This window comes from Calidris pugnax, unplaced genomic scaffold (assembly GCF_001431845.1).
Source record: "Calidris pugnax isolate Ruff unplaced genomic scaffold, ASM143184v1 scaffold247, whole genome shotgun sequence".
Taxonomy (NCBI): domain Eukaryota; kingdom Metazoa; phylum Chordata; class Aves; order Charadriiformes; family Scolopacidae; genus Calidris; species Calidris pugnax.
In genome coordinates, this window is record NW_015090980.1 from 13,767 (window position 1) to 29,916 (window position 16,150).

At 40.2% G+C, this 16,150-nt stretch overlaps 1 protein-coding gene across 1 annotated transcript; it reads left to right on the forward strand.

The window, feature by feature from the left end:
- Window positions 1–140: 140 nt before the first annotated feature.
- Window positions 141–13,346, forward strand: LOC106894708 (inter-alpha-trypsin inhibitor heavy chain H3-like; the record flags this gene model as incomplete). Its single annotated transcript, XM_014953549.1, has 15 exons — window positions 141–287; window positions 1,472–1,640; window positions 1,965–2,090; window positions 2,338–2,519; window positions 3,342–3,527; window positions 4,085–4,224; window positions 4,627–4,781; window positions 6,566–6,571; window positions 7,319–7,345; window positions 8,265–8,315; window positions 8,915–9,028; window positions 9,618–9,822; window positions 10,913–11,085; window positions 12,631–12,742; window positions 12,851–13,346. Coding segments are annotated over 15 exons (1,923 nt in total), but the record flags the coding sequence as incomplete, so codon positions are not given.
- Window positions 13,347–16,150: the final 2,804 nt, after the last annotated feature.

Consider the following 16,150-nt stretch of genomic DNA (forward strand, 5'->3'; position numbering starts at 1 on the left):
CTCCTGGGCTGATGGAGAGAGGTGAGACTGGTCAGGGCCATTAAAACCTATTAATCCACTTACAAGCTAGACACTAAATGGAAGTAATTTTGTCTTTATCCATTCTATCTTTATAATATACAAAATTTTTGTGGGTTTTTTGGTTTGTTTGTTTAAATTTTATTTTTCAGATTGTCAATGGCTACTTTGTACACTTCTTTGCACCAACAAATCTTCCAAAGTTGCCCAAGAATGTTATTTTTGTAATAGATATTAGTGGCTCAATGGCTGGAAGAGAAATAGTGCAGGTGAGTTATGACATTACTATAAAGTCCAAACAGAAAAGCCTCTGTTGTGATGGAAGGGACGTGGTGGCTTATAGTGCATATGTGCTGCTTAAGCTATACCAAGTGGTTTTATCCTGTGACCTCTCTAATGCTCGGTACCATAAGTACTGGTTTGAAGTTTTACTGTAGAACAAAATTCTATACATTTAGGTTATATTTACTTGCTTATCACAGAATGATACATGGTTGGAAGGGACCTCTGGAGATCATCTAGTCCAACCCCCTGCCAAAGCAGGGCCTCCTAAAGGAGATTGCAAAGCAATGTGTCCAGGTGGGTTTTGAATGTCTCCAGAGACAGAGACTCCACCACCTCTCTGGACAGCCTGTTCCAGGGCTCTGCCACCCTCAAAGTGAAAAAGTTCCTCCTCGTCTTTAGATGGAACTTCTTATGTACAAGTTTGTGCCCATTTCCTCTTGTTCTATTATTGGGCACCACTGAAAAAAGACTGGCCCTGTCCTCTTGACACCCATCCTTTAAGTATTTATAGGCGTTGATCAGATCCCCCCTCAGCCTTCTCTTCTCCAGACTAAAAAGACCCAAGTCCCTCAGCCTTTCCTCAGAAGAGAGATGTTCCAGGCCCCTCATCATCTTTGTAGCCCTCTGCTGTACCCTCTTCAACATGTAAACGTTACTAGTTCAAAACTCTTAATATCAACATTTCCTGAGAGCTCTGTCATGTGCACTGGACAGTTCCAAAATTAAAATGTTCATGCAGCACTTTGTGCATTCTCTATATTGTTCATTCTGTATCCCCTGGGAAGCAGCAGCTCTTCTTATAGTGAGGACTCCTCATTCTGAGCTAATGCTCAGAATTTTCAGGTTTTGGTGCTGCATCAAAATATCTGTGCTTGCTTGCATATGAGCTTCTCCACCAACCTAGAGCCACCCGTTTCCCATCGCTCTCACCTTGCGGTCCCAGCTTCCCGCAGTGTCAGCAACGGTCCATGATGGAGACCTGACTTTCCTCTTGGCTGCAAGGATTTACCAGATGTGATTGCAACTGGCTGACTTCACTGGAGTTACTCTGAAATACACACTGTGTAAAAGTTAAAAATACCCAAATGCTGAGAGATGACTCGTGAAATTTGTAAGCACCTATTTTGGTGAATGTTGAACCATACATTTAAATCTCTTTGTCTTATAGACAAGAGAAGCACTTCTAAAAATCTTAGATGACATCAAAGAAGATGACTTCTTCAATTTCATACTGTTTGGTAGTGAAGTACATACCTGGAGAGAAACATTAATCAAGGCCACTCCTGAGAATTTGGATGAAGCAAGGAAGTTTGTTCAGGGCATTGACACTGAAGGCAGTAAGTACTTTACTGGACTTGCCAATAGGTCATTGCTTAAGTTAATTTATCAATTCAGTCTGTGAACACAATGCTACAGCTTTTTTTAAAATTTATTTTATTACTGATGAGACACTCCTAAAGTTTAGATTTACTGAGAACGTGACATCTACTTTTCCTTATGTTTTTGAAGTCCAAGTACTTTTCTGTCTAAGCATCCCCCTGCTTGCAAACCCAAATCTTTCATTTTCATATTTTATGAGATCTCATCAGATTGCAGAGGAAAAAATGGCCCTTTACTTTGACTGTCTGTGCTGGAACCTAATTTCTATGCCTGCCTTGCAGTGACGAATTTACACGGTGGTATAATGAGGGGAATTGATATGCTGAATGCTGCTCACGAAGGAAACCTTGTGCCCAAGAGAAGCGCTTCTATAATTATCACGTTAACAGATGGCCAACCAAACGTAGGTGAGTTTGCGTTGGATGGAATAATAAGAGTGAATTAGCTACTAAAAAACCGCTCAGTTAAAATTGGCCTCCATCTTTGACTTCCAGATGTTTTCATTATTTAAGTGTTACTATGACAGCACCATACTATTAAAACAAGTTTTTGATAATGCCTCCTAAGAGATCTGAACATGACCAGCCACATTTCATTTTGTGGTAATTTTATATATATATGAAGAAAACTCAAATCTTTTCTGGTTTGATGCAGGCGTATCAAATACTGAGGACATTCAGGCACATGTAAAAAAAGCCATAGAAGGAAAATATCCCTTATACAATCTTGGTTTTGGCTATGGCGTTGACTACAGCTTCTTGGAGAAGATGGCACTGGAGAATAAAGGATTGGCCCGTCGGATTTATCCTGACTCTGATGCAGCTTTACAGCTTCAGGTACCGTAATCACCACTTAAATTAGGTGAGATACGCATTAATTCATATAACCATACAGACATTCCTGTTTTGAAGTAGTAATCTGGTACTGAGATACTCAAGAGTCTGCTGTAATCAGAGTATCAACTGCATTTAATTTTCCCCTTCCCTTATATAAGCAGAAAGTGGAAGGAGAGTAAAAGGGAGATAGTGTGGAGTATGGAAGAGGGTTCAAAACTTGTCATAGGGTGACACAAGTCACGGTTCTGAAGGACACTTCTGTGTGCAGCAAAACTACTGCAATTGTATCTCCCACATCTCACAGATCATGTAGCTAATGTCATGTCAAGGGAAAAAAAGGCTGACAGAGCATAAAGGCTCTAGATGACAGGCAATACAGAGTTGATCTTTTTTAGTTCTCCCATTCCAATAGCAGCCATTCAAAAAACTCACCAAAGAATTTAGGTACTGGATTTCATTGCAAGCTCTGCCAAAATCAAATACCTAGTCTCCTTTGGCTTATGTTGTCAGTTCTATCAAATGGAGGGGAGCTTGGGGTCCCTCTTGATTAACATTGATGGAACTCATCATCCACAGCATGTTCTCAGGTATTTTTCCTTTCTTTCCGTGAGAATGAAGTATGCCCTTTCTCATTTCCATTATTTATAGATTTGTACTCTGAGATTTAACTGAATATTTAAATGTTTATTCTAGAATACGCTTTTAGTTTTCATTGCTGAAATGGCAGGATATTTCTGGGTGTAGGTCCAGGTCCACCTACGAATTAAAGAAACAATGTTAGTTTAATGTGGTTTTTTTGGTTTTTTTTTCCCTGTCCTGTAGGGGTTTTATGATGAGGTGTCAAATCCCATGCTCACGGATGTGGAATTAAATTACCCAGAAAATGAAATATCAGACCTAACTAAAAACAGTTTTAAGCATTTCTATGATGGGTCTGAGATTGTGGTGGCTGGGCGCTTTATAGACTACAACCAGAACAGTTTGACTGTAGATGTGAGAGGTGAAGGTGTAAGTATGGATTTCTTTGACTTAAATAAGATACACAAAATGTCTGCATGTTCAAAGCTGGCAATATGTAAAATATTTACTGGTCTTTCTTTACCTCAGTGACAGGATGTGTTACTGCGTGTGTGAGAAACTAAATGCACCATATATACACCATGCACTAAATATTACTATTATTAAATATACTATATGAAATTAGGTATATTTCAAATACAAATAATGTGTCATTAGTCAGTTAGCCAGCATATCTGCTTGAAAAGGTTCCTGAATGAAAATTGGCATCAATGTTCTTTAAATCCTGAGTACCCAAACTCTAATGAACAAAAATGCCAGGTGAATTTGGAAACTGCAGGATATCCTATAGCATACACTATGAACCTTCACAGAAGCAATGGAACAAAGATCCTGATACAACACTGACAATTTCCTGGGCAAGTGCTGTGTAGGACCAGACTCTTTTTCAATTTAGTAAGATTTTCAGATGTGAAGGACTTGATTTTGGGAGGTTCTGGAATTCCCTGGCTACTTATGATGCAGAGCAGTTTCCTTACTCCTAACAGGCAAACGATGCCCTGTCATATACTACCAAACAAGATGCTGAGCAAACAGCTAAAGCTTTCCAAGAAAAAGAATACATATTTGGAGAGTACATTGAAAGGCTCTGGGCTTATTTCACCATTGAACAACTCCTGGAAAAACGGTAATTATATCTAGAATAACATCTTTGCTATGAACCCGTTAAGCCATTTGACTGGTGCAACTTCTAGGATGTGAAGCTCAAATTCACATCACACTGAAATGTCAATGGGAAAGCGTAAAAAACAGTAAGGAAAATCCCCCAACATATTCTCCTCCCCAACCTCAGAATTCCCATTTCAGGTTGCAAATTAAACAACTTTAAATTATTGCAAATATAAAGCACAGTTTTGCCTTTTTCTTAGATAGCCAGTGGACTCAGAAGTGCTCTTAGACTGTAACAAATATTCCTTATTGGTAAATTAGCTGCAGAGAAATGACTTCATTTTAGAGAAAAATATTTAATCCAGAGCTCAGTGAGTAATTTAGCAATCAGTGATGCCAGGAAGTCTCTACCTGTATTCAGTATTGCAGCTACTGGAGAAGAAAAGGAGAATCTTACAGCCGAGGCCCTGGATCTCTCACTAAAATACAAGTTTGTAACACCACTGACATCCATGGTGGTAACAAAGCCAGAAGAAAATGACAATCAAGATGGAATTGCTGATAAACCCATTGAAGGTATGGACATTTTCACAATTTTACTTTATTTGAGAAGCCAAGTTTTCCTTTGATTTTCCCCTAAAGGAAGGGTTTTGTGTGGGCACAAGTTTAAACATGTATCTGAAAAATCTACTTTCCAAACCTTGTGTACGGTTTATGCAAAATTACTTTTCCATTGTAAAGCTCATTTCCATCAAACCATCCTTCATTACTAAATCATACAGGCAAAATACTGTAAATTCAAAATAAATGTATTTTAAGCTGAATATATAAACTATTACATAAAAAAACCCAACAAACCCAAACCCAACAAGCATTTCTGATTTAGTAATCCAGCTAGATTCAGTTTAGTTCACATCACTTTCTCTTTTATTTTTCTACATTCTTCAGCTTAGGAGTAGATATAGTGACACATTTCTACATGAAAGGGGAAAAGTAAGAGATCTTCCTTATGCAGGATATAACCTGCATACTCTGTAAAACACAGTATTCAAATATATTGCAGAAAGAGAAGCAGTTACATTGAGAGCACAAAATTTGTTCTCAACTCCTCTGATACTTGGGCTAATTATTAACTCCTTGCTCAGTAAAACACTGTGCTTTGGTACAGTTCAGCCTCTTTGTTCAACTTGTGTGAAACCTCTTCAGCAAAATAAGGCAAATGCTACCCACCCATGTACCCCAAAGCCACCCTATCCTCATCTGTCTGTGTTGCTCAGGCCATCCTCATCTCTCCCTCCTTCAACAGGTCTGACAAACCTCCTGTAGGGCTTTTCAATCTCTTCTATAAGCATTCATTATTTTTTCCCCAAACTTTTGCTTAGTGTCCCTAAAAGTTCCTCCCAGGCTCTGTGCGGGCTCTCTGCTGGCTTCTAGATGAAAAACTTTATCTCCTGAATTTGGCACAGTAACTTAAGACATTTGAGCATAACAGAGATGCTTACTGGAGGTTAGTGGCTTTTTCCTTCAACAGGACTAATTAATTGCTAAGTGCCTTCAATTCTGAATAATTCTTCAGGTATTCTGCTGATAAAATTTTTGCATTGTTTTTTGTAACCGTCATAATGACACTGACATAAAACCACTTCATTCTTAATTTAACATTCAAGTCACTATTCAGCACGATGACTTTAAAGTTTACAGCTGGACTCCATAAGCTGGAAAAACTTACGTAAACATCTGACAGAAGTAGCATCCACTCAGAGTGATCTTCAGCTCTTTGCTTTCCCTTTCCAGGTACTTGTAGTACAAAGGCCCTTTTCTGAACCTCTTTCCAAGTAAATCCTCTTTGTATATAGAAAGTATAGAGCTGTAATAGCAGAAAATACTCAAAACACTGCTGCTCTGTAAGAACATAATTTGTACACACCCTAGAATCTGGATTCACAAATAGGATTCCTGAACCATCCAGTCAGTGTTAACAGAACGATGCAAATGCCTTGAAAACTGCAAGGGAGTAAAACCAATAAGGAACATTTGGCAACGTGAAAACAGAATAACAATAAAACAATTACTGACAGTTCTCTTGTCATATGCATAATTAATTGCAGTTTTGCTGCCCCACATAACAGCTTTTTACTTTTAGCATGTTTCTGTTTGATCTACAAATACTGAGTTGCATCACTGGGAAAAAATGGAATTGTAAAATACTGAAGATACCTGGTTGAATTGTCAAACAGTTTTTAATTCGTTTTCTTAGAATGTGTTTTAACAGGGAGAGAATCCTTTCTGTTTAACCATACAACTGAAACTGTGAATTTCTCTTTTTCTTCCTTTTACTTCTTACCTGCCCGTGGTGACAGCTGAAGGTATGTACATTTCTTATTAAATTTACTTAATATTTTTAACCGTTAGAGATAGATTTCCTGCATCACTTACTTGATCTAGGATGCAACAGTTTCACAAAATTCTTGGTGAACAAATCAAGACTGTGTTATAACCAGATTAAAAACTTTTCAGCTGGAAAAAAATTGGAAATACCATTTTCAGTGTGGTTCCTCCTATCTCTGATAATTGCAGCATCCCACCATCACCAAATTCAGACCTAGTAGGAGTCAGCTGCTTTGCGGGGTTAGTGTTTGCTCCCAGGTACCTGTGTGTAGCAGAGTCTCTCATGCAGAGATGGCTTCACTCGTGCTGTGACTGCCACTTCTTCAGACACCATAGCTCCATAGCTTCAGATGTAGAAAGAGTAGAAGACTAGGAAAAGGTGGAAGGAAGCAGGTGAGTAAATCTTACTGAGTTCCCAGTAGCACAGTTTACAACATGACAGCGCAGAGAAGTCGGAGAACAGGTTGTCCCAGCCCCTTACAGAGCAAACCACCTGCCTGTGGAGAAGTAATGTTTTTACTAAAAAGTAGGGAGTGCTTTCTGCCTGCTCATGACATTTGCTGTGTTGCAGTACTAAATTAACTCCTTTGACTGAGTTTTTCTTTAAACATTTAGAAATTTACACATAATTACAAGATTTTGGAGTTGGTTTTGGTGGAAAGAAGTGGGAGAGATTGTTTTTCATTCTTTCTAGCCTCTAAAATAACATTTTGTTTCATTCACAGCACAGGCTGGCACAGCTGTTATGCCGGGTAAGTCATTAGCTTAAGTTTCTGAATGAAGCAGCATCTGTCAAAGGAAATAGGTTCAGACAACTGAAATTACTGGAGCGATAGAAACTGCCTTTTCTGGGTTTACAACTGAATTTTAACAAATACTACCAAATTCTGCTCACTGCTAAAATGTTGCTCGCTGCTAAAAACACACTTAAAGGTTGAACAATACCAGATGGAAAAGTTTGAGCTAAATAGCTCTTAAGGAGTAAATGCCAGTTCATCAAACCACCATTTTTTCCTGAAAGCTGTTTCCCAAGAGCAGAGAATAGACTTGCATTTGCATCTCCTTTGGAACTTTACAAAGCCAGGGACTATGATGTCAGCATCTCAGGCTAAATTAATATGCTCAGTTACTTACTTATACTTTATTCAAGAGAGAGACAGCAACTGACCCTCCAGATTGCTGGGCAATCCCAAAAATGGCAGAGTTAGATTTAAGTTTTTGCTCTGGAGATGAGTCTCAGTTCCCTTTCTCAATCTCTGTCAAGTTTTCTCAAGTCTTCATTGAAAAGACTTAGCTTCATTCTGGAAGAAAACAAATGTCAAAACCTCAAAGGCTGTCAACGGATGATGTTGTGTTCACTTGCTGATAGCTTAATCCTTAAGTCTGAGACATTTGTGTCCTACAGATACGTTACTTGGGCTTGTGGAAACCCTCAAAGGAATTTAGATGACAAGTGAAAGCTATCTCAATCGTGAAGCTTTGCTTGATTCAAAAGGGGCACAAACTGTCATTCCATGGACTGTATGCCTTAAAAACTAGGACGGAATTAGCAATTTACCCAGCATATTAACTTCCTGACATTTTACATGTACTGGGCAGATAGTGTGTAAATATTCTGCTTTGATGGGAGTTTTTCCTAACTTTTTTTTTTTTTAAATTTACACTCTACAGCTCCACAAGTCTCTTACCTATATAACGCACACCCCACATGGTACACTAGCGGTGAGTACTTTGAGTAGTGTCTGCTTAGAAGAAGAACAGAAGAGAGGGTATTTAAGACTAAAATGCACAATTCTTATGAGCCTTTTAGGTAATTCCTTCCCACAAAAGCAGCCATTTTTCATTTCCAAGGGGCTAGTATTTTAATTTATACATCTCTAAATGTTTTTTAAAGATCAAGTCACTGAGATTATTTATGGCCATGTTCTCAGTCCTCCCCGTTGCGAGACTTCGTGTTGATAACTTACTAGTCTCTATTCAAGTGGCCTTCCTGCCCTCAGTAATACTTCCATGGCCCTCCTGAACCTCCAATCCATGTGCCAAATTTTGCAGTGGTCAAGAGACAAAGGATATGTATCATGTACTTGGGAAAGATGAGGGGAAAAAGGACGTCATTCACTTTGGGGAGATGGCAGCAGCATCCCTGAGACCCCACCACTCCTTTGGAGGATGGGCTGGACTAAGCTGGGCATACATTTTGTGCAGGAACCAGTTCCTGCTGGTCCCCAGCATCAGCAATTCCATTGCCACAACGTTACGTGGTCATGCAGGACACTGAACCTGTGTATCACTATGCAAATACCACTGATTTGCCTTTACAGTTGATGGAGATCCACACTTCATTATATCGGTGCCACAGAAAGATGATGCCATTTGTTTCAATATCAATGAAAACCCAGGTGCTGTGTTGAATTTAATTAAAGACCCAGTTACAGGTGAGTTCTTAATTTTTTAAAATAAAGTAAATCAGGATATTTGTAGCAAAATGTCTTATGTTTAAAGGCTATTTCTCTCTTTTATACTGTGTAAGCTTTTTTCCCAGTAAAGTTAGTAGGAGTTACTGTAGTTGTGATAGGGTACTCCTCCCATGGCTGTGTTTTCACTTCTTAGAGCAAAATGAACTTTTAAACTTTGTTTGAAAGCCACCATGGAGAGCTGAGATCCATAACTTGTCTCAGTGAGTAGTAGTACAAGCAATGAAATAATCCTTGGGTTGCCAGGTATGGCATGGAATGCCTGGTAAAGAGAGACCGATGGCACACAGCCTTTTGTGCCCACCACAGACTCTTTGTGCTCCAGGAAATATTTAACTTTTCTCTATAAAGTGATTGTTGTCTTTGTGGAAATCCACACAGCAGTCCCCAGAGCTTTATTGTACTTTGGCATAAACAGACACAAGCAATTCTGATCTGTTTTTCAACTCTTCTTTGTTTCCTTGAGTTGTTAAATTTCCATTATGCTCCTTGACATCAGTTGATTACGTCCTATCTATAAACCAAAACTTGATGTTTCCTTTTATATTAGGCATCACAATCAATGGAGAACTCATTGGTGATAAGATTGTAAATAACGATGCAAAGATCCAAAATACATATTTTGGAAAACTTGGCATTGCAAATAAGCACCTGGATTTAAAACTGACAGTAACTCCTGAGAAGATCACACTTCAGAATGGCAATGAACAAACAGGTTTCACCTGGCTGGACTCAGTCACCTTGCAACAAGAAGGGTAAGGCTTACAGAAGGAACACCGGGCTCCTTTATTAGTTTCTACACTTTGTTTAGTGTTGATAAAATAATATAATTTTAAGATAGGTTGTCTGAATATATATAAGAAACTGATTCAAGTCCTGATGGATTCTGCTCTCTGCTTTGTTGTGTAACTGCTGAATGAGTATTCATAAATGCCTCTGCTTGGAGTAAATGAGTGAAGAATTTTCCCTGATTTTCTATTACTATGACTAAGGTAAAACTAGATTTGGTGTTGTGCTTAAGGCAACAGTGTCTTGCAAATACTTAAAGAGTAACTTTAGACATAACATCTAAACTTTCAAACAGACACAATAACGTGCTGTAAACAATCTCCATTTTAAGAAATGGAAATTGTGATATCTATAGCACAGGTACATTTTGCCCAGTCAGCAGGTATATTTTTCATGAGATTTATCTATGACAGAATCATTTCTACCTGTGCAAAAGGAACAGGCAGCATCTCCTCCTCATTTGCATTTTCATTGTGTACCTGGACCAAAACCACTGCCTTCTCAAAACAAGGCACTGTAACAGACAGAGCACTGGAGCAAAACTCTTACTCTTAGAGCATACTTGTTTTTTTACTATGACAGTCACATTGATGATATCACTCACACCATCAGAGGCAAATCTTTATCCCAGCACTAACCGAGACAGTTTGGGAGTTGCCTTTTCCGAAAAACAAAAGGCAGAACTGTCAGGTAGCATCTGGGCAAGGAAGTGTTGGTTTTATCAGTAATGTTTTTATCACTGAGCATGAGGTGCTGTACCTACACATCACTAACCTATCTGTGATTAATTGCATTGTTGGAGGATGAGTTTTGGTAGAAACATCTTGCTGAAAAGTTTAAAGACCAGGCAGCCTTTTACAGCATAATTTAGTGTGAGTCTTGGACCATCTGTGAACACACAGAGATTCACATGGACCAAACTATGCAGCAAAACCTTAGTTTAAAAAACACTGAGCAATTTATAAAGCCATGGTTGTTCGTTGAACAACCTTCTTCTCATTGCTGTTAACTCTGGGAAGTGCAATGCCCTAACTCAAGTTTTTCTTTTTTCCTCAGTTTAACTTTGATAATTAATAGGAAAAAGAACCTAGTGCTCAAAATGGGCAGCGGTGCCTCATTTGTTATTGTTTTGCATCAAGTATGGAAGAAACATCCTCTCCACCAAGATTTCCTAGGACTGTATACATTGGAAAGTGATAAACTGTCTGAACAGACCCATGGATTATTAGGTATGATTTCATTTAGTGTTTTCGTGCTCGTCTTTCCTTGCGAGGCTACATAATTTGTAGACAGAATCTTGTACTAAACCTTTTGAACAGAGATGGTGGAAGAAACTGAGAGGCTGTTGATTGGCCATATTAAGATTTCTGACAAAATACTCTGGGCTCAGATGTGTGCATTATCTTAAATTCCTCTGCTGCTGCTGAAATCACTGGCATCCCTTGTCCTCCCTGGCATCTTTAAAGCCCTTTATCTCACTAAATCCCACCTACAGATTTTTTTTTTTTCTTACTACACTATTCCTCCATCCTCTTGGGTGGTTTGATCTCTCCTTTCATCTGTCACCTTTCTCCTATGTACAAGCACTCTGAGAAAACATTTGGGTTTGCTCAGTCAAAATTTGCCAAACCTCAGTTGGAGCATCCTTGTACAAAAAGAAGCTTTTGAGGTATATTTTGATTTACCAGCATATGTAAAAATCACAGAATGCCTTGTATCGTCTAAGGTTTTCCTCACGTTAGCCAACAGTCTTTATTCTAGTAGAAGGCAAAGTTGGTAATTCAGGGATCAGAATTTTGACCCCATTGAATGCTGTTTTCTGCCAGTGTAGTGGGTTTGTTGGAAAATACACAGATAGCAACCATTTTCCCTTGACTTCCAATTTTCACTTACAAAATCAGATAAGGGCAGCAAACATTGCTGTTGTGTCAGTAAGTTTACTCACCGTGGAGAACTATGAACTGCTGCAAACTTGCTCTTCTCAGCCTTAGTGTGCACTTTGTCGCCTGAGCAGAGCGAGCCAAGGTGTCAGCGGGAGCACAGGTTAGATCCATGCATCATGGGAAATGCTGTAACAAAACAGAAAAAGAGCAGAATAAGGAAGGAATGTTATTTATGCTTTCCTGCTCCAGTCTCCTCAGGCTAAAGAACTTCTCCACGCAGAAGTTATTCTGCTATGGTATGAATTGCAAGTAGCAAGAAAATGGCAAAAGCCCACGTGACAGGGGATAGCACTGTGTTAAAGTTCACTGACACAGCTCTTCGCTATTTTCATCATCTTTGGCTTTGCCTCTGAACGTCACTAAGTAAAATCTGTGCTCATTAGTGCACTCAAAGCACCAGCAGGATCTTGTACCAGCCCAGATACATCTAATTGCCTTAGATGTCAGCCTTGTCCTGAGCATAATCAACACATGCGTTACTTGATTTAAAAAAAAAAAAGAGCTAAAGACTTGCAGAATATGTAATAAATACATCTGAATAGACAAGACACAAAGTGAGGATATCCTGAAGGATATCTAATTTTACTGTGTACTGGGAAGCTGGAACTTAGGTCCAGATGATTTGCATAGAGTTCTGGTTTATAACAAGTAAATAACACCAGAGGCATATGTTCAGCCTTACACGAAACTTGGTGTTTGCTTAGCCACTGAAAACCCTGAGGGGACACGGCAAACGGCATGGGAATGGAGATGTTCTGGGGTTTGTTTGGTTTGTTTCTGTTTTAGTATGTGCAACATGCCTGAAACGGTAATTTTGGCTTCTATTTTTAGGACAGTTTTTCCACCCCATTGACTTCACCATACTTGAAATTCATCCTGGATCTGATCCCAAGAAACCAGATGCCACAATGATTGTTAAAAACAATGAACTGACAGTAACGAGGTAAAAAAAAAAAAAGTAATTAGGTCCTTAGCAAAGACTCGGGAAAGATTACCTCGTCCAAGTGCTGTTTCTGCTCCCAGGCACCCACGGCTGTGTTCTCCCTTGCAGGGGCTGGCAGAAGGATTACAGAACAGATCCCACCCACGGCCTCGACCTTCCTTGCTGGTTTGTCCATTACAATGGAGCTGGGCTGCTAGATGGCGTTCATACCGACTATATTGTTTCCAGTCTGTTTTAAATAACTACAGCTTCCTCCAAGTTCAGGGGTATAGAGTATTTGTCTGAAAAAAACCCAGTATTTTTCAATGTTGAAAAAGTATTAAAAATACATAAGCTCACCGTGTTTGGTCATGCCAAGGTATGACTGATTCTCACAGAGAGTTTTACTGTGTTTTTAATCAACTCTTAAGTGCTGAACAGCTATTCCCTTTGTGTGCAGACACCATTCATCCCCTGAAATACCCTCATTTTATTGAATTAATTTACTAGTTTTAAAATTCTGACTTAAATCATTACTTTGTAAAACATAACAGAAACATTCTGTCCAATTTTAAATCAATATCTGAGTGTCAGGAGTGATTTAAATAAAAGCCTCAGTACATAGTGCCTTGTTCTGTCATTCCAACAGCTCTCAGTGCTTTCATTCTGGTTTCACAGAGCTCAGGACACCAGCTGCATTTTGAAATTCCGCACTGGAGGAATGACAGCGGAGGGTCCGGCGCACGGGCCGGGATAAGGCAGTGGTGCTTACAGGCACCTCACCACTGGGCAGGGCTGAGGGCTGGTGCGAGTGTCTCAGCACTCGGGACTTCTCAATTCGAGTATTTTGCTTTGACCCTAACTTTTGAATGCCCAAATCTTTATAAATTAATTAAATACCACAGTTCCAAACAGCACTCAGGTTTGATTAATAGTAGCTGTCTTTTGGACAGTATCTTTTTTGTGCAAGACCCTCTACTGAAATGCCATGCCTGTCCTCCAGTAAAATTCCTCTCTCTGTTCCCATAACAGAATTTAGGTACATATTTTAGGGCAAGAAACATCCCATTTATTTATATATCCATTTTGTATTGGAAGAAATTGTAAGCTATTTGTCCTAAAGCAAAACAATAAGCAGATTTCTTATTTCCTTTGAGTTTTCTATTAATCAAATCAGCCATAGCAAGGCAATTGTGGTCTCACGCGGCAAAGCAGAACATTGCCCTACTGCTATGACAAGGAGAGAAAGTCATTGTCTGGGAAAACAGAATGCAGACACACATGAGGAAAGAGGAGTGTAGTGAGAAAAACAGAGAGGACATAAGATGTGATAGGTCAAACTGAAAGAACAAAAGCAGAGATGAACAAAAATGCAACAGAAAAATTAAAGAGGAAAAAAAATGAGGAAAAATATACTTACTGATAAATTTATGGGGGAGAGAGGCCATCTCCAGGAACAAAATCCTTTAGTAAATGTAGAAGTTTTGTAGCAGAAGAAAAAAAAAAAAAAGCAATTGCTTGTGGGGAAGGGGAGTGTCACAGAGGCTAGATAGCTCTGCCTGCTAAACTCAGACAAAAAGGATGAAAGAAAATGGCAGTTTCTGCAGAAAGTTGTAAGTTACTGAAAAATGAGGAAGGCGAGGAGAGAAACAGGAAGAAATGAGAGAAGACCAGAAAATTGAAACCATTAAGGTTAAGTTTACATGGTTCTGAATTGGAGTTGTGGGAAGCAGAGTTAAAAAAACCCAGCTACGTGAAAAGCTGCTGTGAGGACGGCTGACACCTTGTTTTCTTCCCATCTATCAAGGTTTGGAGGATCCTCTTCTTTGCAGGATCTGCTTCTTTGCAGGAAGGGGGAATTGCATTAACAGGACCACAGGCTGCCTGGGACATCTGGGGAACCTCCAGCACTGTGGGTTTTAGCAGGTGGGTTAGAAGAGCAGGTCTCGAGAAGGGTCTGTGCACGCCTGAAGCAGAGGGGACGCAGAGGGGACCGGGTGAAAGATGCCCCTCCAGCCGTGCCTCGCTGCTCCCTGCTTCAGTGCTGTCTGCTGTCCCTGCAGGTAGCCGGCAGGTGGAGGCGGCAGCGCGTAGGCACCCTATAACTTGTAGTTCTTCCAGGATTCCTGCAAGGTGGGAGATAACTGCAAATGTAGCTGAAGGTTACAATAAGGGGAGAGAGAAGCAGCAGACAGATGCTTACATTTAGATAAAAATTTTACTCTTACTGCCAACTGGTACAATGCTGGTTAAAAGAGAATAGTGTGAGAGATACTCACATGTATCTAATTCTGATTCATCGGAATTAGACACTACAGAAAGCAAAACATTCATTACTGTGTCTGCCTTCAGCTTCTTAAGCAAGGGAAGGGAGTGTAGGAAATGAGAAGCCCAGCAAAACTCACTTCAGGGCTGGGAAAGGAGAGGAGCAGAGTGACTAGACAACAAATTAAGACACAATTCAAACGAAGGAGAGTGAAATGGAACACACTTACGGCATGGAAAGCACAGGAGCAGAGGGGAAGAAGCCCTGCAGAAAGGATTCGGGAGTCACAGTAGCCAGGCCCACCAGCGACACGGGGCTGCTGCAGAAAAGAGAATCATCCCTGTGGTTGCAGCCAGCAAGAACCTCTTCTAAGACCGGAGAGGCTCCATCAGCCGGGGGCGGCTGCGGGTGCAAGTCCCTGCACAGCTCTGGGCGCAGCACCTCAGCAGAGCGCAGGGAAACGATGCAGTCCAGAGGACAGGAATAGCTTTGGAGAAGAGTTGTGGGAAGCAGGGGAAAAAAAACCCAGCTATGTGAAAAGCTGCTGTGAGGAAGGCTGAAACCTTGTTTTCTTCCTATCTATCAAGGAGGATCCTCTTCTTTGCAGGATCTGCTTCTTTGCAGGAAGGGGGAATTGCATTAACAGGACCACAGGCTGCCTGGGACATCTGGGGAACCTCCAGCACTGTGGGTTTTAGCAGGTGGGTTAGAAGAGCAGCTCTCGAGAAGGGTCTGTGCACGCCTGAAGCAGAGGGGACGCAGAGGGGACCGGGTGAAAGATGCCCCTCCAGCCGTGCCTCGCTGCTCCCTGTTTCAGTGCTGTCTGCTGTCCCTGCAGGTAGCCGGCAGGTGGAGGCGGCAGCGCGTAGGCACCCTATAACTGAAAGCAGGGAATTTTTAATTTGCAGTAAGTCTGCTGATAAAACCCAGCATCAACAGCATGTAAATCAAATACCAAGTTCGCTTATAATGGAAATAATCTCCTACTTTTCAAATTAGTAAGCCTGTTTATGATGTGGGGAAGCAAGCAATCTGCTCTTTCCAGTTTCCAAATTCCACATTGTCTGTCACATAATTTGTCCAGCCAAATCTGCATTTTGGAATTACAAGCAATTCATGCAAACATATCTTGGCATCATGTCTACATAGTTCTTCTAAAAAAC